Below are 22,044 nucleotides of genomic sequence, written 5' to 3' on the forward strand. Positions count from 1 at the left end.
GTATGCCTAGTGGAATCAGTCCAGTTCAGAGAGTTGGGTTGAACCTGGACCATAAACTATTTGTTAGGATGGAAAACTAATACTCTGAAGCTGATCTTGATTGTTCTCCTTTGAAACAGTGAAAGACATTCGTATGTGCTGGTTTTCCTTATTGGTTTGTGCTAGTAACCTCTGTGAAATAAATTGTGACAAATTATAATCTGGCTTTTCATACTCAGATTGTAGAATGGACTGGAGTAGTTTCTAATGGCTGGAATGCAAAGACTATTTACTGCCTGTATATGCTTACTATGTGTTGCTACTGCACTGACTCAGCTCAAGGGAAGTCTCTATGCCATGGCCAATTCTTTTGGTCTGAAAAAATCAGACTACAGAAAGCAGTTGACTGCAGAAAATGCATTAATAGGAAAACTGCTTGTCCTGGGAAGAATTTACAGCTGTAAATCTAGCTCACATTTTAAATTTCTTACTCAGATTCCCTTAAAGAAAGGTTTGGTCTTCTAAGCACGTTAACCTTGAATGTTGCATATGTAGGAGTACAAACAGGTTGTATGTTTTCTTTGTAGATTAATAAGTTTGTCTACAAAGTACTTTGAAAACACTAGAATGTTTATCTGGTTAAATAATTTTTGATTGTTGAGACTCTGGTGTAATGGTAAACATACGACCGAAATTATTATGTTATTTGTTGCTAGGAAATATGTTCCTTTTAAAACATAACTAATAAAGTGACCCATGAGAGCTGAAAACGGGAAGAGGGAGAAAAGGTAAATCCAAATAATATGCAAGTACAGGTTTCCTCAAGCTCCTGGCTGGACAGTTCAGTTTAACATATGTCTTTCTGCAAGAAGCATTATAAAGGGGTCTTTTCCTAATGCTTTAACTAGCAGCAGATTTTCCTGTTTATTTACATTTATTTGTAAACAATGCAAGCCTGTTTTACCCTGTGGATGAACTGAGTAGCTTGGAGCAGATGTTCATGTGCTTAGATTGTACTGGGTGTCTGTTCCTGAGCCTCACACCTGCCAGCAGTGCCCCGGTCTGTGTCACAGTGGTGCTTTTCATGCCCTGTAAGTTTAGAATCAATCATTGCCATTAAAACATTTGTTTTCCTCAATGTTTGCTTAACTCAAATGCAAAAATATTGCAAAGGATTCAGTTCTGTCAGACCCAAATAATGTTACGCCTGAGGACTGCAGAGGATTAGGCTGATTCTGACGGAAAGTTGTACTAAGGCTTGTCATGCGTGTTCCATGGTTGTAGCTTCATTTTAATTTCTGTCTAGGTGTGTATACTTAATATTGCTTGTCTAAATAGGCTCATCAAATTCATAGAGAGCTTAATGTATATGCAAGGTTGTGCAGCAAGCAACAAAACTTGCAAAAAAGTCCTTAGGGAAAGGGACTGACATTACCTGAGATTAGCCCTTAGGGAGAAATGGCTGGTATTTTCAAACCAGAGAGCACACTATGTAGCATGCTTTACATGGTGTGCGTTTATCTGCTCTATTTAATGAACATTAAAAATGCAAATCTTCCATTGATACTTTTCTCCTGTGGTTCAAAATTATTAAAAAAACCCCACAAACCTACAGGAGTTTACACTTCAAAGGTCAAGTTGACAGTCTCCAAAGGATGGGAAAAGAAGTAGCTTTGTAACAATGCTGAGAGCCTGAAGAGGCTAGAAACCTGTAAGTAGTCATTTTTCTGTTTTTCATCATCCACGTTTTTTCCTGAAGCTACATGCCCTTGAGAAGAGCTTGTTAGTTTATTTTGCATACTGACAATCTTTATTTTGTTGGAACAGTAGCGACATCTAACAGTTATTTAAGTGACATGTAATTTCTTCTGCCTCTAACAGACCATTTGGGGCATGGGTGATTTGAATCTTCCATGCAGAAGATGAGCAGCTCTGCATAAGAGGGGTTAAAACCTAGACAGTACTTCAGTCTAAAGAAAGTAGTAGTTAAAATACACATAGCATGGGGAAATCTGGCAAAAAGAAAGCCCACAAAAACCCTTTTCTACTCTCTGGGAGATTTATAAGGTGCCACAGAACCTTCCCAAAATAAATTAAAATTCTTTTAAAGATACAGCAAGACATCAGGAAAGTTACTGCTAGCACTTTCTGAAAACTTAGATGGAAAGATGCAGAACTTAAATGTTTAAGAAAAACAAAATCCAGATCCTCTAGTCCTCCAAAATAACTACTACTTTAAAAACAAAACTACTTGGACAGGAGTGTTTTGTCTTCCAACAATCTCCAGTTACTGCAAGAATACTTACCGCTTCTCTGGGTGGATGTTTCGCACCTGATAATCTGGAAGAGTGTTACTGATGAAGTTTGACAAAAGGCACAATCAAAAGTCTCTTAAATTGGAAGAACTTCCTCCTCCCTTGAATGTGAGGTATTAACTCAATTTTAAGTTGAGGCTGGTTAGAACAAAAGCTAAGTATGAAGCTGCTCATTACATGCCCAGTTTTCACTACTTGTTTTAAAGTCACAGCCCTTGACAATGTCAGGTCTGTTCTTTGACAGAATTAAAGCCTGGCATATAGTTAAAATTTTTAATATACCAGCTTTCAGCTGATCTGTCTTTCTAGAAGAAAGTAGAGAACAATTCAGGCCCTAATACTGTGAAAACTTACTTTCATGATTAGTTTGATTCAGAAGTGCAATCATATTGATCTTGGCCAAAACTCTTTCCATGCAAACTCTCATGCTGTTTGCTGTTGTGCACAAAGGCTTATGGGGCAATCTCTGACAAACCTTAGCAAGCTGAGCAGGTGATGATCAGGACTGTCGGAAAAGTAACCCGTGGATGAGATTTTACTTTGACTTGTTCTGGCTACTGAGTGATTTGTTTCTTCCTCAAACACAATAATATTTGTTTCTTTTGAACTTTAGGGAACTGGCATAATGTAGCTCTGCTCTGCCAGAATCATAGAATTGTTTAGGTTAGAAAAGACCTTTAAGATGGTTGAGTCTAACTGTCAACCTAACACTGTCAAGTCAACCTCCAAACCATGTCCCTAAGCACCAGAAAGCTGGGCAGCCCTTTAGAAGAGGTGATTAGAGATCCAGAGTCTTCACTCAAGCTTTGTTACAAGTTGTCTGGCTTGAGCAGTGCAGTGTGTTTGAGCATGAAACCATCAGGAATTAGGTCAGTGCTGCAAGTATTATAGAAAACACTGAAGCATATACTCTGCAGGACAGGCTACTAGCAAAAATTCAGATTTTATACGACTGTATAGAAAACCTGTAGTCTTTAACATTCTTCCCAAGGATCAAACATCACAAGATCATTTGTCAGTGACTCCATATGTGAGATTTTGTATTATGTCAACAGCAAGCAAAGCAAAGAATAAAATCTGAGTCCTGACATAACCACTTGGTAAACCTCAATCATTCAGCAGCATATCACTTTAAGAATAGAAGTCTCAGCCTCCAGTTTATATAACTACAGGTGCCTCAAATCTCTTAGTCTTCCAATTGGATAGTGTCTTACTTTGTATTAATAATTTAATATTGTAGATGGTACTTCATAGTATCATAGAATGTCCTGAGTTGGAAGGGACCCACAAGGATCATCAAGTCTAACTCCTGTCCCTGCATATGACAACCCCACAGTTCACACCGTGTGTCTGAGGATGTTGTCCAGTCTCTTCTTTAACAGTCAGGCTTGGGGCCGTGACACCTCCCTGGGGAGCCTGTTCCAGTGTTCACCACCCTCTGGGTGAAGAACCTTTTCCTAATGTCCAACCTAAACCTCCCCTGGCACATCTTCCTGCCATTCCCTTGGGTTCTGTCACTGATCACCAGAGAGAAGAGTTTGGCGCCTGCCCCTCCTCATGCCCTTGTGAGGAAGCTGTAGCCATGATGAGGTCTCCCCTCAGTCTCCTCCAGCCTGAACACACCAAGTGACTTTAGCCGCTCCTCATACGGCTCCCCCTCCAAACCCTTCACCAACTTCACAGCCCTCCTCTCTCTATCTATGAAGAATGTTTCCTGTGATTACCCCTCCCCCCGCTCTGTCTACATATATGGGAGATATAGGTCAGAAAGAAAACGAGCATATGTACATACCTGGTCAGTTATGATTTGTTTATGGTGTCATAAATCTAGATTAACTTTATTAATACCAATGGAGTTATTTCACTTTCAGGAAGACAGCATGCATTGGAGGACTCTGCAAACCCGCTTCAAGGACTTAATATTTAAAGAGTATTAATATTGAATTTTTAAAAGAATACTTTGATCAGATATTTCACAACAGTTACCCTTGTATTGTTATCTTTGTGTGATCCAGGAAACAAAACAAACACAAGAGCTGTTTTTCATATTCTCTATCCTTATGGAAAAGCATTCTTTGGAATATCTTTGGGCAGTGAGTTTCCATTTCTCCTTTTGATGCTCCACTGTGTAGGAAGAATAACCCTCGCCAGGACAGAAAGCTAACCGCTAGCATATTAACATGTGATAATGAATAATGGGAGATTTCTTGTGTGCTAGTAGAGGAACTTTCTGACAAAAAGCTGCTCTGAATCTTGATTTTTTTTTTTGTTTTTTTCTTTTAATCAGCTAGCATTTCTAGTTTAGTTCTAGTTCATTATTTCTTCTGGATAACACAAAATACATATCCTGGCTCTGGGAAGGCTTTTTTAAACAGTTTAAAACGAAGTCCTACTCTCCTGTGACAAGCTCTCTTGCTCAAATAAATGCTTGCCTACTCAGCAGGTGTTCTCTGGTCTCTTTAAAGGCTTCTCTAGTAATTTTCAGTCAGTATGATGGTGTTTTGATGCTTCTCTCTCACCTCTTCAAGTCCTGCTAAGAGGAACAAACCATCACTAGTGGCACTTTACATAGAAAGTTTCTAAACTTATAAAGCAGAGTAGTAGAAGTGCAACTGGCACCTTTTCATAACAGCATCTTCAAAATTTGAGGTCGGTGCATGAAAATCCAGTGTGACTGTAGTTCCTGTCTCCTGTCAATGTGAGAGGAGATAGCCCTGCTGCTCTCCTGCCATCTGGTACTGTTCCGTGCTGCCCTGAGGCGATGGAGTATTGCTGAGTGTTGATATTTCCATTATTCCCTTCTTGCTTCTAAATCCCTTTGATCATTGGATCCACATGGTTGAATGCAAGTGGAATTAATATTGTTTTAAGCCTCCAGGCTTGTTCAGTTTAACATGGCTCTTCCTTCATATGTATTCAATACAGAACCTCCTGTTGAACTGATAAAAATAGTGTATTTGTCTGCTTAATTCATTTTACAAGCTTCTAAGAGCTTATGCTGCTGTGTCCCAGCTAACATATTTTAAAGAAACCTAGTGGAAGGCTAGATTCATTTTTCTGTGGCTTTGTGTGGCACAGGAGCAAAGCAGTCACTTGCTGAATATGACCAGTAGTTTTTCAGCCAAAAAATTATTATTGTGACTAGAGCAGCAAGAATGTCTGCAGCTTTACTCATACAGGCTCAGCATGGATCTGTTTTATCCCATTTCTGCTTGATGTGGGTTTGCATTAAGCTTGGGTTTCAAATTCAGGGAAAAGCCAACACTGGAAGGAAAAACTTGGTGTGATTAGAGATGGCAAAGGTAACTGAAATGTTTGCCACCCTCAGGAAATTGGCCTAAGTTTTAGACTTACAAGAAATCACTTTAAATTGGGCAATTTTCTTCTTAATTCAAGTTTTGTTCCAAGGATTTCCAATTGTGGTATCAAAAACCTGTAAAAATTGGTTTACTTCATATTTTTTCTTAGATTTCTCTTCGTGCGTACCACCAGTAAACCCAGAGAGTGTCTGTCTTTTCCAGCACAGGAGCAGCTACCTTGTTGTAGGAAATGGTTAGTGATTGTTTCAGATATCTCCTGGTCTTAGATAATAGTGCTGGGAAAAGCTGCTCTTTTCTGTTAAACCAACAAACCAGTTCTTATTTGGAATTCTTCTGCATTCTGTTATTTGTTCTTGCTGTTATTCTACATCAGAAATTTAAAAATAGAAAATAGGGTAGTAACAAGTTTCTCTGGTATCTCCCCCGACTGCAGGAATTGCTTTTTGCTTTTATTTCTTTTCCTCCTTTTTTTTCTTTCCCCTGACTTTTAAAGAAGGGAATTATTTTTCTCATTGTATTCATGACTGTGTGTTAGAAATACTGAAGCTTTGGTGAACGTACCATGTAATGTCATCTTCTAGGATTCTAGAAAAGCTGTTTTCTTCCTTGTTGAGTGAATCACTCAGATGAACGCTGTCGAACTGCACACAAGTAACAATGTTGCCTCTGATCACTTGGATTGAAATGTCCTCGAAGCAAAACTGCATCTGGCCACACACTTCAATGCTTTCAGAGTGCATTGTGGTGTTTGCTCTAATGACAAAGCATAAAGCTGCAATAGGCATCTCATGAAAACTTGCATAATTTCTATAATCTATTTTATAGCTAATCTGTATTTCTGAGTGTCTCAACAGCTGCTTGCTAAGGGCTTCTTATGTAGAAATTGTTTGACTGTCATTTCTAGTCATATGAAGTTGACATGAATGAATGGCATATATTGTGCAAATACTAAAGATCATTAAAAACCAAAGACTCAGGCCCTACCAATTTCTTGCAGCGGAATTTTGATCCAGAGTTGTCAAACATGCTTTTAAAGAACTTAACTCTTAAAGCCATCTCTGATTCTTGTATCAACCAGAAGATGCATTGAGACAACAGTGGCAGGAAAAGATCACAACTTGAGAGGGAATCAAGATCAGAAGCATAATCTGGAAGTTTGAGCTCCCTGTCTCCTCTTCAAATTGCTAGATCATGTGTGGTATGTGCCTGGATTACTGTTTCAAGATTATCTATTAAAGTAATGAAAAAGATACTTTGAAATATCTCCAGTGTTTGAAAGCAGGATCACGCTATTTAATCTAAAGAAGAAAACTCTTGCTAGCTACTCTACTTCTTGTTTCAGATAGTCTAGTCATTCCAAATATGAGGCTGTTGCCTCAGAGGCAGAAATAATCCATTGTCCTGTACCTCAACAGGCAGATTCCTGGAGAACGGTTTTTCCTGCCAGATAAGAGAATAAATAAAGCAGGGTCACTGTGATTGCAGATCTCACAGAACTGTAGCACTGTAGTTCATGATTAATGGGTTTACATTGAGCTGCCAAAACTTTTACAGAAAGATGAGCTACCAGATCCCTAACCAGTGTAAACTGATTCACTTCTGTGACTCCATGAAAACAGACTGATTTTTACCATCTTAAAACATAACTCCTTACCTTAAGACACTCCTCTCTCTTATGGAAACATGATAATACTAATAATAAATAACATTATTTAGCTGCGCTTGTCTGGCCCCTGTGCTTTATCTTTTGTTTTAAGTAGTCTGGTGTATCATGAGCCACACATTTATTAAGTCATCAATAATGGTGTCTGTACAATACACCACTGTACTCCCATACTGTGAAAATGCATCTGACAGTGACGTCGTTGGAGCATTGTGTCACTGGAAATAGGAGGAAAGCGATTGCGGTTACAGGAAAAGCAGGAGTTGTATTTGAGGCATAGGGAAAAGTTTCCTGTGTCGCAACCTGTGACATCCTTATGCTGTTTGTCTGAGCCTGTGTGGCGATGCACTGCTGGAATTTCACTGCAGACCTTGAACTTACTGTGCAAAAGGTCTTTGTGCTTTTTCTACCGTCTTGGCTTCCTGTGCTGTGGGTCCTAGAGGTAGTTACTGAGGGTTTAGGGTTTGCTGATACTTGTGAAAATATTGCTATATTAATTTGGAGTTGTTTAGTGATGTAGGTATGTAGTCTATATATTCTAGTCTATATATTCTATATATTCATGTGGCCTTATTTTTATTAATAACCTTTAGCTCTCTGTCTTGGCAGCTAGATTCCTCAGAAACTATATCTGATATTCAAAACAAACACCAACCTCATTTTGATGCCTTTAGATGTAATTTAGTTATCTCTTTTTCTGGAAATGGCTGGGTGCTGAGGTGTTTGATTTCTCTTCATGAGTGTTTGTGCTTACAAAATTGTTTCAACAATCAATTATTTTGCATGTGACTTTTGGAGGCATCTTTTAAAACTGAAGCCTAAGCATTCCGTGATCAGCAGACTTGGATATATATCACATGAGGTGCAAACATTCCAGGAATTTCCTCAGCAAGACCAATGAACTTTGTTTGTGTACCTTTGCAGCAATCAGTGCGATGACTTCTACTCCCTGTTTACTGGTTCTGGATATAGATTATCCTTACAGTTGCCTTTTATTGGAAAAACACTTACCAATTTCCACGAGAAAATGAAATGTTCTTGTGCAACTGGCAAAACCGCGCTTTGCTATACAAGTGTCTGTGCTGTATCTGTGGGTCCACCGGGAAAAGCAGTTTTCTACCCTTCTCTCTTACCCCCTGCCTCCCCACCCCCCCAGGCTGGTTTCAAGATTTATGGCACAGAGGTTGCTGGGTTTGTTTGGTTTTGGTTTTTCGTTTTTGTTTGGTTGTTTTTGTTTGGTTTTGTTTGTTTGTTTTATCTAAAAGGGGACTTCTGTGGTTTGCAAAACTCTCATTTCCATTTGACACCTTCTGTGACAATTTCATGAGGTAACTTTCTGGTTGTTCCTGATACAGGAAAAGAGACACTGCTTAAGGGGAAAACAGTATGGATTTTATTGATGTTTTCTCAGATCCCCTTCCCAAGCTTTACAAAATTATTTGAACTTTTTAATCCTGTTGATACTAACCAAACATCAGGTTTCCCATTTGTTTTATTTCCAAGTTAATTAAGAACCCTGTCTTCACAGACTTCTAGAACCGAGGCACACTGTTACTTTTTTAATTTATCAATGACACCCCAAGGCGTGTCTGCTTTAGAGCTTTTCTGCAGACTTTAAAAGTGGACCCAGTTCTAAACTGGTTTTCAGAACCCGCATTGCTCTGTACTGAGTGTACACAGAAGTCTCCTGGCAAGTGCTTGTAAATTAAGAGCTTGACTTGGGCCAGGTTTCCTGCTCAGCTCTCACCAAAGCCGTTCATTGGCAGCCTTTCTACTGACTTCAGTGAAATTGAAGTGAGAAGTTTTGTCCGTTGCTCACCTCAGATACACTGCTTGTGGAATAAAAATGTGTGACCAGGAACAAAACACAGAAACTGGCTGGGTTCTACCCTCTGTCTTCCATGGCTGAAATTGTTTTTCAGAATAAATTTGAGGGAGAGAGATTAAATTTTAATCTTGATTAAATCTTCAGTATGCTGGTCTTCTAAGAAGTATAAGTATCTCGGTGTGGTGAGGAGGTAATTTAAGAGATGATTCTCTTAATCTATTACTGAAGAATAAATCTCTGATAGGGACTGTATACAGAAGGAACTGAAAAGCGAATGAAGAAAACATGAACAATTCTTGTTTATACAAAAATACTCAAAAGAGATATGACATGTTAGTGGCATGTGTCTCACTAGATTTTTTCATATGTGCTTTTTAAACATCTTCCTTAATGCTTGATCTTAGAATAGTGAAGAATGCATTTTTCTGTTTTTAATATCAACATTGCACATTTTTATTCACATCTGTGTAAACACTTGGATAATTGGCACCTTTCTGAACTGCTCACTTTCAGTATTGGCATCCAGAGCAGTTGTTGGGATCTCATCTAAAGTGAGTGAGGCACTTGGGTGTGGAGAAATATAAAATGTTTTGCAAACACCAAAGCTTAAAAAAAGTAGAGGAACATGAAGGGGAATGACTCTTCAGCAACCTGACTTTGTGGGTGAAATTCTGTCAAAGGAGGTTTGTATGAACCTCAGTCATTCTTGGATTATTTGTCTGTTCTTTTATGGAGTGGGGGGAATCAAAGAAAAAGCCACGATACTCATTCCATTAAATCTGTGGAATTCAACAACGGAGCAATCATGATTCTCAACCATACTGCCAGGACAGCTGAGAATTAGCTGGTCTTTGACAGTCTTCATCCAATGTTCCTTGTTATATATTCTCTCTGCCTGTGTGACCAAACTCTTCTCTCCCTCCTCCTTGAATTTTCAGACAGTTGTCCTTTTAATCTCCTGTTCGTTTAGTTTTCCTTCTTTTTCCCTTTTTTTTGTTCTTAATCTCAATCTTTCTCCTTCCCTCCCCTCCTCCCCCCGCTTCCCGCCTCTTTCTTCTCCTCCGTTTACTCCTTGCTGGGGATCGTCTCTGCCAAGTAGTGACATGAAATGGAATTCACCTCCCATCTTTCACTGCCTGTGAGGAAAGCTTGGCCAGTTGAGCCCAATGCGATAGACAAATTGATGTGACTGACAGGATTGAGGCTCTCTAGAACATCTGCATCACAGTGCTATGCCTTGCTCAATATTGGCCTTTTAAAGGGGGATAGAAAATTATCGCTTTGTAGACACGATGGAAAGAATTTGTTATTCCTACCACATTTTTCCTCGTTGAAAGTGTAAATGTTGATATGTTCATTGAACGGATACACTGTGTAAGGAGGGACTGAGAATTGAATGGGGTCCAGATTTCATGAGAAGAGCCATTCTAACAAAATTCCATGTAGAAGAAAGAAAATGGACCCTTCTTGGGCCTGTCTCCCAGCTGGAAGCAAAGCAGCCAGGACAGACTTGGATCTCAGACTGAATCCCACCGTTCTTCTGTTCACACTGACCCCAGTGAAATGTGAAGAGGGTCTAAACCACTGTTCTGCATTTGAATCTTCTTTTATGTACACTTTTAAGCTGATAGCTTCAAGAACGTACATTGTGTGCTTTTGTAGAACACAGCTGAACAAACGTGATGTGATCTAAGTAACTTACTGCAGCTTTCTAATTTATAAATGCAGTTGGAAGTACATATAAAAGAACTTTTTCATGCAGTAAGATGTTCAAATGTAACGGGGCAGTGAATGTTTGAAAATGGAAATATCTTTAAAGGCATTAATTTCTTTGCCTGCATATCCCACTCTCCGCAATCTCAAATGAAAGCTTTGTTCACTTGTTATCGGAAGTGGACATTTGGCTGAGATTTGCAAACTGGTGCTTAAGATTAAACCAGATTCCTTCTGTCTGCCTCCTTGCTAAACTCTGCAGTATTAACTGTTTGTATATTGATGCTGTTGTTGTTTTCGTAGGCTTTTTTTTTCACCTTATAACAGTTGTTTCTTTTCAGATTTATAATGTCCTCTACAGAATAATAGTTGTTTTACTGGCCCATATCCAGCATGTGTAAGGCTTATATTGTAGTCCAAATTTAACATCAATTGTCAGATGAATCATTGAGTCATGGGATTGGAAGGGACTTCAAAAGGCCATCCAGTCTTTCCCATGTCCAAGGCTAAATCAGCTGTACATGTCATTCCTGACAGACATTTGTATGGCTTCCAGCACTGAAGACTCCACAGACTCCTTGAGAAATCTCTTCCAGGATTGCTTCGATTTTTCTTTGTTAAACTTTCTCAATAATGTCTGAATTGTCCCTAGTACAATTAAAAGCTTATGACTTCACATCTTATTTTTATGTACATTGAGAATAAATTTATTTTCATTTTCTTTGCAGCAAGCTGGTAAGTGTTTGAATATAATTATTACCTTAACTTTTCCTTTTAGTGGGGTCAATTTGGGGAATTATTCTGTTTAAGAATTTATAAAAATGCAACCACTTCTTGTTTACTTGTTTCCAAAGTCTCCAGCTGGTTCATGCTTTGAGTGCAGCATGCAGCACTGCATGTGGAACCTTACTAGTTGTAAGAAGAGGAGACAGATGGCCTCAGTGTTAGGAGTTGGTCTTGTTAGTTTATATCTTTGCTAAAACCTGGACAGTACAAGTAAAGAAGAAGTCTCCAGCTCAAAGGACGCATATAGAGGTTCACATCTCATCACCTGAAGACTGCTTTAACTTCTGGTGCAGCTCTCCTGGATGACACTCTTAAAGATTTCATTTCTTTCTATGTATAAAGACAGGAGGAAGGTGACAGGAAGGTGTCCCATGTCAGATGGTAATGTGGAGTTTAGGGGGTTAAGGTTAAGCACATTCTCTCTAGTAGACATTGTTTTAACCTGAAGGTCTGAGAGATGTTATCCCTGTAGAAAAACTTTTGCAATCTAATTGTAGATGTTCTTGTCAATGCTGTAACTGTCTGACTGTCTGGAGCATCTTGCAGCAATAAGTTTTGCATACTTTCTTGTGCTTTTATGAAATGAAACCAACTTTTTGTTAATTAAGAAAAGAAGTATTGTCATTGTATAGCCCCATCTCACAGCTAGGTTATAACTTTTTCAGTAAGGTGGTGTTTCTGTTTTCCAAATACTTTAAGGATTGATGCATAACCAATGATTGTTGGAGTATGTTGGCTTGCATACATGAACAAAACTGCTTTTTCCAGAAAAAATAAACTTGCAGGAGAAATTATGGGCTGGGTTTTCTGCTGACAGTTAATGGGACTTCATAGAATGGAAGACAGCACAGAATTTGGCCTTGTGCAGAGTATCTCAGCATGAAGAACCAGTGGCTCTTTCAAACGAAGAATCTAATTCCTTTAGTATTAAGTATTTACAGCATAATTTGAAACTCAGTGATGTTTATCCATGGCCCAGTCCATCTCTGGCTGAAGTCAACAGTTTTCTTTCCAATGTTACCCTGGGGTTCACACACCTCAGCCAGCAGAGTGCATGTGTTCATTTTCCCAAATGGCACAGGACTTGGCAGGCTTGCATCTCTCTTTGGTTTTGGAGTTCTGGCTATATTTGAAACTAAAGCACAAAGCAAAATTTAGAGGCTAAGAATTCTGTTTTATGAACCACAAATCTTTCATGAGTCACCTTTCATGCAATTTTATGGTCCTACTGGCTTGGGAATGGGCAATAGCAATTGGCCACCTGCAGCATCAACATCAAGTAAAATTAATGTTGTGGTCATTCTCTGAAATGTGGAACCTAAAAAAAAAAAAAAAATTAAAAAAACCAAAACAACAACTTCACTGTAAATTGCTGATTTTGAGAGAATGTTCTACTGCTAAGATATTGGAAAAATATGATAATTTCTATAAAACTTATTTGAATCAAATGGTAGGCAGACCTTTCAAAACTTGCCCCATGATAACTAGCTCCAGAATTAAAATTGTTAGCTCTGATAGCCTTGCTGAAGCCTGCACTTAGGTAAAAGGAATTACCTTACAAAATAAATAGGAAATATGAATTTTCTTTCTTTTTAAAAGATTCACTTTTTATTCAGTCCTTGGATCTTTCTTGATTTCACTTTGATTTTGTTGTCTCCCAGCTCTATAGTCTTATGCTACATCATTGAAGCACTGAATAATTCTTCTTCCTTAATACTGGGCGAGTTAACATGTATAAATGACTTTTAAGGGGCTTGGATGGAAGGTATTGTGGAAGTGCCAAGTACTGCTGTTAGCAAAGCAGTTTCATTTGGCTTGTGGATGTTAATAAGGTCTGAAGCCAGAGCTGTAGCTGCGAATTTGTGCTTGTGGACTTGAAACTTCATACTATTACCAGCTTATACTGAAAAACTTCATCTCCACATGGTCATCACTAGCACTGAAAGTTATTCTAGAATGGCAAGTTACATTTCAAGATGGGTTTAAGAGTTTCTCGTCCAAATGTTTCACCCAAGTCCTTTTAAATCTACAGTCAGCTGGGATTGCCAGGTGATCCTCAGGCATTCTGTGTTGTTTGGTCACTGATGCCACATGGATGTGAGCTAGAGAGAGGAAACAGGTTGGAACTTCTCATCTGTTGTGTGAGGGTGACCTGAAACAAATATCTTTCTATAGGTTTCTCTGCTACTTGTATTAGTGTATATCCTGAAAGGCAGCACAGCACAGGGAAAATTGGTTTGCTTCCTGAAATATAGGTTAGAAGTTCAAGTCCTGCTGTTCAGTGATCAAGGTCACATCCACACCTAGAAGTCACCCTGAATTTTGAATAATCTTTAACAGGTGCATGTTTCTATCATGAACAGCAACTTCTACCAGTTATTTTCTGTCCTTGTAAAGCATAAGATGTAAGGTGTAAATTAAGTACAAAGGTTTATTGGTGAGATGAGGACTGGTGAGATCTCTCTTCCTTCAGATATTATGACAGATGTGTGCTCTGTTTATCTTGAAAATCCTCCTTCAAGGACTAGAAAAGGTATTATTAGAAGTTGTTCTTTTATGAGGCCAGCTGCCAATGATGAAATTCAGATTGAGTTTTTTATTGTAAACCTTTTCAAGGCTGAAGTCTTTGGATTTTGATACATATTGAGTACCAGAAATTATTCTTTAAAGGAAAAGCAGTATACTGCTGCTTAGTACACTGAAATCCTTTCTGTAGGTCGTGCCTTTTATTTCTTTCTTCTTTCTTTTTTCTTCTTTTTTAATTTTTTGTTTCATTTTTTTCTTAATGTTGCTTATAAACTAGAGTCGTAGTGGGTTTTGAAGTCAGATTGAATTACTCTTCCCAATGTGCCACTTTGGAATTGGCAAGAACAAGCCCAGCTTGCATCCTATTTGCCATCTGGATTTACCTCTGGCTTCAATTTTCTGCTACAAAATAATTCTTAGGTATGGATACTGTACTGAACCCACCTAATGCATGTCACATTTAGTTACTCATATTTCTTCCGAGATAACAGATGCAAAGATGTTTCTTGTGGTCTTCCCTGATTTACTGCTGCTTAATCTGATGTTTCAAATTAAACATGCAATGTTTTGAGTCTTAGAATGTCATTGCATTCTTTTAAGACACATGTTCAGAGGCTTTGTAATGGGCATGTTTTTTCTTGAAGTTTTATGCTCAGTGGTTATGGAATAATTGAATAATGTAGCATGTCTGTTTATAATCAAGATGAGTATACGTTATCAAAGGTATACATTAATTTTGTCTTTCATATGTTTTTCTACATTCTTTCTTGTAACTGGCACACCTTTTGCAGCTACTTTAATATATCAATAAACCATTAAGGTGCAGTTGTGCAAGAGTACGTATTGGGGCTCATGTTAAATGTGTTCTGTTGCAGCAATGTGACTACTGACAGTAGGTGAAGTTGGCTGTTGGTACAAATCCAGTGGACCTGGTATATTTGAGTACCCTGAACTGCCATGTTAAATTGAGGAAAATTAGAGAATCCTTACAACTGTCTCTATCCACAAGGAAGTCGCATCTTTGCTAGTGATTTGTTTGCTGGGCAGCACAGTGGGCTAGGGAGCACAGGGTTTTCTTTCTCATTTAAAAGAACAAGTAGCAATTACTTTTCCTTAGATGATTTATATGTAAAAAAGGTTTTTGACTGCCATCCTTCTTGAGCTCTAGTAAACCTATCTTTAAATAATTGTAGGTCACTTAGTATCATCTTGAGTTATTCTTTTATATAAAATCAGGATGAACTTCCTCACCTAGCTATGTGATTGTACCACGGAGGCCACTTCAGGTTAAAGCCTATACTGCATTTGTTATGCAAATATAATAAAAGCACCAAATGTATTTATTAGATAAATAGATTATCCTCTTACCCCTTCCTCTGATCTGCTAAAAATAGTTGAGTTCTCTGTCACACAAGCTGTATGACAATATCTTTTTGTCTCTTGTAGAGACTTGTCAGCTGAATATTAATTATGAAGTTTGTTCTCAGTCACACTGGGTGAGTTACTTTTGCCTATAGACACTTTACAGTTGCCACTGTTGTAATTTGCTTATTCAGCAAAAGCTAATGAACTAAGCGTCACAGAAGCCCTGAAAGAGTATGTAGGAGGAGCTGTCCTTATTTTTTTGCAAGGATACCCAAGACATACCGTAGACTAAAGGAAACCTGCCACAAAATGCTTTCTTTCTCCTTTAATCTCAAACAGCGCAGCCCAAACTCACAGAAGATACTGCGCAGGACTACATAAAAAACGACCTAGCTTCATTTCAGAAAGCTCGTACTGTACTTCATAGCTCAGGTTCTATATCACAGTCTCACATGTGTACATCTCCTTTGGAGCTTGACATGATTTTGGTCTTTAAAACAACCCGGAAAATGTTACTGTGTCAGAATAAAACATAGGGCCTGCAATAGTGTTCTGTTAAATTGAGCACCTGGAACAACTTGAACCTCTACTTTCCTTTTTCTGTGTACAAGCAAGATCCTTGCTAAGGTAAAGCCTCATGGCTGGCTTGCTGAGTGTGAAATCCAAGGCACTGAAATTATGACATATGAAGAACTTGCTTACTTCTGAGAAAATCTTTAACATCATGGTCCCAAATGACATTGTAATTTTATTTGGAATTTTTTTGCTGTCAAGTTAGTAAGTCTAAGCTTTAGCACAAATTGCAAGTTGATCTGTAATTCCTAGTTGTGTGGGACAGTTATGTAAATGTATATTGTGGGAACATGCCCAGGGATTTTATACAGATGGTGTTGCCAAAACTGAAGCTTGCAAACTTTTCGGAGTTGTGCGTGAAGATTTGGCATCTGATCCTGTTCCTACTGTCTTGTCTAATACCTGCTAGCAAATTTTACTGGGAAAAGGACAGGACATTTAGGGGTCTGGGTCGAAAATGCCTTGAAAATTTTTATGACAAAAGGGCTTTTCTAGAATCTAAGTATGTAGAAAACAAGAAAGATTATGAGGATCATTTGTGGATGAAACAATAGAGGAGGAAGTCCTAGTTGAGTCAGGTCTGACACAAAAATCTCACTTGCTCCCATTGTGACACATTCTGAGGCTTTGCTTGACCACAACACTCAGCAAAACCTACAGAGAGCACAGCACAGGCACAGCAAGATCTGAACATGACAAAAGCATGATTTGTGGACAGCATCCTATTGTTCCCTTAAAAAAAAAGAAAGATCTATTTCTCTCACAAAACATGGCCAGTTCAAATTATTCCTACTTGCAGCAGCATAATCTTGTTGTTGTTCCTTTTCTAGAGGCCTCTTATAATCACAGCTCTGAAGGAGAAGATGCCCAGCAGAGTGCAGCTGCCATTGGGGGCGTTACAAGTCCCTCAGTCCTGTTCCAGTTTCCAACCTCTTCCTATCTGCTAAATCTACACATGACTTCATCACCTTTGCTGATCCTCCCCGGTTTATTGATCTCCCTGTACATTGCTTCTTGGGCACTGGTAGCTGACAGAGGCAGGATACTTCCTTATGTAGTCGTGTAGGGCAAGACTGAAAGCACAGTCGCAAGTCGTATGGCTGCAAAACATCATTTCTGTAGCTCTGTGGAGAATGCGTTTGGTTATAGATTTGTATAGAAGTATGGTAACCACATGTTAGGCCTTGTGGTAAAGAAAGAAGCTGTAGGAAAGGAAATCAGGTATGTGAAAAGGGGAAGCTGTCAAGCACATTTAGAAATGAAAGAAACTTTTAAATACTGAAGGTTTTGAAGCATAATGGATAACATTTAGTCCTTAGTAAAACCCTGTTGAATTCAGGGATCTGTGTAAGTGGATAAATTTTACCTGGTGTTTTAGAATGTGTGTCTTTTTGAAAACACCTCCCTGATTGATTTATTAAAAAAAGAAAGCTATAATGAGATCCAGCTTCCTATAAGTTTATTGTAATTGTGTGCCTTTTGCTAGATATGCTATTTTTACTATATGTGGTTCTATTAGCGTAGCCTGACTCCCACCCTCTAATACAGTTATCCTTGCAGCATTTCTTTGTGGTAAGGAAGTACAATAATCCCCACTTTACAAATGGGGAGCTGTGGCAAAAGAGAGGGCTTAGTGATTTGCCTGAGGTCACACAGGCCACCCATTATGGAGCAGGGAATTCAACCAGGACTCTCAAACAACAGACAAATGCTCCAGCCCCTGGGCTCTCCATCCTTTTGCTCCTGTTTTTTTGAGCTCAAAAGGTTCCATCCAGATTTCAGAGATGGTTCAAAGGTTATTGAGGGCAGTCTGTCTAAAATAAAAGAATAGCTGGACCAAGTGAAAATGTGCTGCTTAGGTGTAGAGTTGCATTATGAGTGAGTCAAATAGAGGTTTTTCACCTGGCAGCTCTGGTTCCCTTACAGTTGCTCAAACTTGCTCTCTCATACACACACACATGCCCCTCTGCAACTCATTTTTATTCTGCCTCCTTTGGTAAAAGGAAAATAGTGTAATTAAATGGTTATGTAGGAAGCTGAGGGTAAGTATTTACTTATAAAATAAGTAGAGGAGAAAAAACTATGAGGTGGATTTCTTAGTGTCTGCCTTTTGGGGCTTATTTTTGTGTATTGAGGGACAGAGATTTGGTCCCAGCAGAAAATGCTTGAAACACATGAGTCTGCTTTGGTATTAGAAAGCTTAGAGGGCACACTGTGAGAATTTGTAAGGACTTCTGTACTTTTAAGAAAGGATTAAGAATAAAAAAAATCCAAATTAGAAATACTGTCTAACCACATCACTACTCTACAAGCCAACATTTGCATAGTGGTTTTCTTTTATGCTTAATGCCGCAGTGTTTGTATTGCAACTTCAGTTACAGTTGGTTTTGTTTAAAGACCATAGCCTAGGTGTGCACAGCATGTGAAAAGTTGTGACTTCATGTAGCACCGTTGAAATCTCATTCAACAGCAAGCTCAAAATAACTGAAAAAAATAAAAGTAAAAAATTTAGTGATAGACTCATTCTAGAAAGTTTCTGAAATGGAAAATAAAAAAAAAAAAATCAGATACATTCCATAACTTCTAAGTGTCTGGTTTTTTCCTGCCTATCAAATTCTAAGCTTGAACAAGTTTGTTTTTTCTTCCTGGAACATAATTTCTTTAACTTATTTGGACATAATACTTCCATAGTAACACCTGACTGCACAACATGGAATTATTTATTTGTTTGGGAATGTAATTGTTAAACACCATCTAAGCTAAAAAGCAGAAACAAACTACTTACCAATTTTTTACTAAAAGCATCTTCAGTATACATAGCTAATTAAATTCAGACTGCTAAGTGTGGATGATTAGAGGCTTCTATTGCTAGAAAACTGCATGTGCTGACTTGACTTAATAATAATTTGTAAATTCAATCCTGTTCAGACACTTTATTTAGGAAAACATAAATCCATGCAAGATGCGTGCTGTTACTTTTTTTTATACTTTACATTCTCGCTCTATTAGACATCAATTTGTTGACAGTTTTTGACATCTTACCAACATGCAATAGAAATATACCTGACCAGTAAGAGCAGCTGTCTTAGTTTCTTAGTGTTCAGGATTTTAAAAAAATTCTACTTCCTCCCAATACCCTTTGTGTTTTTTTTTTTCCTTTCTGTTTCATTTTGTGTAGAGTTTGATCAAATAGGGGGAGAAATCAGTGGAAATAGCATGTTGGGCTTTAGCTCAGTCTTTTCTTCAGGGGATTTTTCCCAGCCACAGGACTTCTCACCCAATGCAGTGTGGACACCCCTGAGCCCAGTGATGCCTGGAGGATGAGGGTGTGTTGGATACGGTCCATTTTCCAGGCGCTTGCTGGTGCCTCTGTTTCAGGTACTTGCTGAACTTCGTCTTGTAGCATAGCAAGCGTGGAGGCGTCTGTGTGTATGATCAGATGTGGTGCCTAACAAGCTCTTTAAAGTTGTCCTGCATCAGCAGTGCACGGTACCTAAGGATGGATACTTGAGTGTCTGCAGTGCGTACAGTTTTCTTTCTTGCTTGTGTCAGCCATTGAAATGGCATTGACCAAAAGGGAGTTCCATTTGCATGGATGAATATTCAGTTAGAGTTACATTCTGGATGTTGGGTGTTGGGCTTTTTTGTTTTGTTTTTGATTTTGCAACTCTTACAATATTATTTTTAAAACAAAATTTAGGGGGTTATGTGGTTTTTTTGATGATGTTTTGGCTTTGTAAACTCTGCAAAGTTGGTACAGATGTGCGTGGAAGGATAGGTTTATTACTCTCTTACAGAATCAAATGTATCACTGTGTCTTCAGATTGGAGAAGGTTTTCATAGCATCTGTATTATACCTGTCATGTTATTGTCACTACTGTCACTACTGAAAATTTTACTGCAGGCTTGTGTTGGCAGACTGATTTGTTAGCTAAGAGTTTCACAGCTAGAGAGGTATTGCAGATTTTGGCATTTATTGGCTATGGAAAGGTGTAGCTTAGCAGAGGAAAATAACATGTTGGAAGAAAAACTGAAGATTGAGTTGTTAGTTGAGCATGTTGAAAAGTGAAGATCATCTGTGGAAAAGAGAAATTCAAGGAAGCACTTCGAGAAAGAGGACAAAGGAAAAAAAGAAAATTAGAAATAAACCTTCAGATGGCATTTAGGTCAATTCAGAATAGGTAAGCAGATACAAAATTATCACTGTCATATACTAAAAGTGACTAAAGACTGTAATTGATATTCATGGCAATTTGAGATTTGAGAAATGTTTGTCCTTAATCTGTAAAAAAAATGTAAGTTTTAAAAATGTGCTGGCAAACATGGACTCAGTATGCATTAGTTTACAGCTACGTAATTTATTGAAAAGCTGCTGAGATAAACTTTGGTTTTAGCTGAGTGGAGAACTAAGCTTACAGTCTTCTCCTTATGAAAGAATAATTTAATTAAAAGGATAATTGTCTCACTTTCGGGGGCAAATGGTTTTTCATTGCAGTGGCTACAGCTGTGAGAGACTTTCTGGAAAGACTTTGCTGTGCTCTCTGTGACTGGATGTCAATACAAAAATTCACTACAAGATTAACTATGGTGTAAATTAAAGCAGAATCTCTCTGCATCATGGTTAAGGAAATCCTTCATATAGTCAGGAATAATGGGACCCTAGTTGAATTTATTTTTCTTTTGTTCGATTTGAAATTTCCATGCTGATTTACTAGTCTATGTACTGTAGAAAGATTTGCAATAGAGGCTTGGAATTTCTGCAAAAGTATTTGTTATGTACTAGCAGTGCTTTGGAGGGAGATATCCAGATATTTCTTAAGATCTTAAAAGCATGGTATGAAAAATCAGATTTTCCACATTCCCTCTTGCAACTTAAATCCAGTGCAAACAGAGGTCTCTTTATTTCATAACCACTTGTTTAACATTGGCTCTACTTTTGAGACTTATTGATTTTGGTGTATTCCAGGCCAGGAAAATCAAAGTCACGTTGTGAAAATATCCTCCTGAAATAAGTTATTACAATTTAATACAGTTGTAAAGGGTGACTTTTTGGTTAAGGCTCTGGCCTGGGACTTGAGAGTTCAAACTGAGTTCAGCTCAAGGCTGTGACCCTGACCGCAACTGTAGGCTCACCAGGCAACCTTCCTGGGTCTCGGTTCCCCACTGAGAAAATAGCACGTTTTACCTTAGGCTGAAGACTCTTACTATGTATATCAATATAGCAGACATACAGAAAAATGTGTTCCTGATCTGATTCTTAGCTGCACTGAAACGTAAGTAACTAATCATTGTAACTTTTACATTACCACTTGTTTCTCTTTTACAGTCCACATCATGGGGGATGTGAAACTGGTGACATCTACTCAAGTCTCCAAAACCTCCCTGACACTCAGCCCCCCGGTCCCTGCTGAAGCACCAGCATTTACTCTTCCTCCTCGGAACATCCGCGTGCAGCTGGGAGCCACCGCAAGGTTTGAGGGAAAGGTAAGAAATGGAGATGATTAAGGACTTTTTCATTTGGTTTTGCCCTTTTCTGAAGCTGTCTAGTAGGTTGCAAAGACATTGGAATTACCTCTGCAATATGGGACCTTTACTCAAGAAGAATACACCAGGGTTTGCCCTCCTGAGGGGGCAGGAACATTATAGGTCTTTTTCTGAGGAGAGTGTTGCAAAAACCTGAGGATGTGCAAAGTATAACCTAGTTGAGCACACCAGGCAATGAGCTTAATATCGGTGGGAAACTGCCTCAAGAGCTGTCTCTAATCAGAGAGTACATACTCTCCTATTGCATATTTATCTCCCTGCATCCCAAATCTGCCCATTTGTGGAACTTCATAAGTAACCCAAATCTGTGATACAGCATCTGTTTCCTAGTAGTCAAACTAGGATTCTGTAAACAGAGTTGTGATGGTTTTGTATCTGCACCACCTCCCATACATCTCCCTGATCTGAAAGCAAAAAGAAAATTTTCAGAGG

The 22,044-nt window shown here is 38.5% G+C and overlaps 1 protein-coding gene across 2 annotated transcripts in view; it reads left to right on the forward strand.

The window, feature by feature from the left end:
* Positions 1 to 22,044, forward strand: part of MYLK (myosin light chain kinase) — a 210,396-nt gene that overhangs the window by 41,650 nt on the left and 146,702 nt on the right. For both annotated transcript variants that reach the window (XM_065840410.2, XM_071810812.1), the window contains exon 2: positions 21,395 to 21,552. In XM_065840410.2, coding sequence (XP_065696482.1) covers positions 21,395 to 21,552 — 158 coding nt within the window. The remainder of the gene's footprint in view (positions 1 to 21,394; positions 21,553 to 22,044) is intronic.

This window comes from Patagioenas fasciata, chromosome 7 (genome assembly GCF_037038585.1).
Source record: "Patagioenas fasciata isolate bPatFas1 chromosome 7, bPatFas1.hap1, whole genome shotgun sequence".
Classification (NCBI taxonomy): domain Eukaryota; kingdom Metazoa; phylum Chordata; class Aves; order Columbiformes; family Columbidae; genus Patagioenas; species Patagioenas fasciata.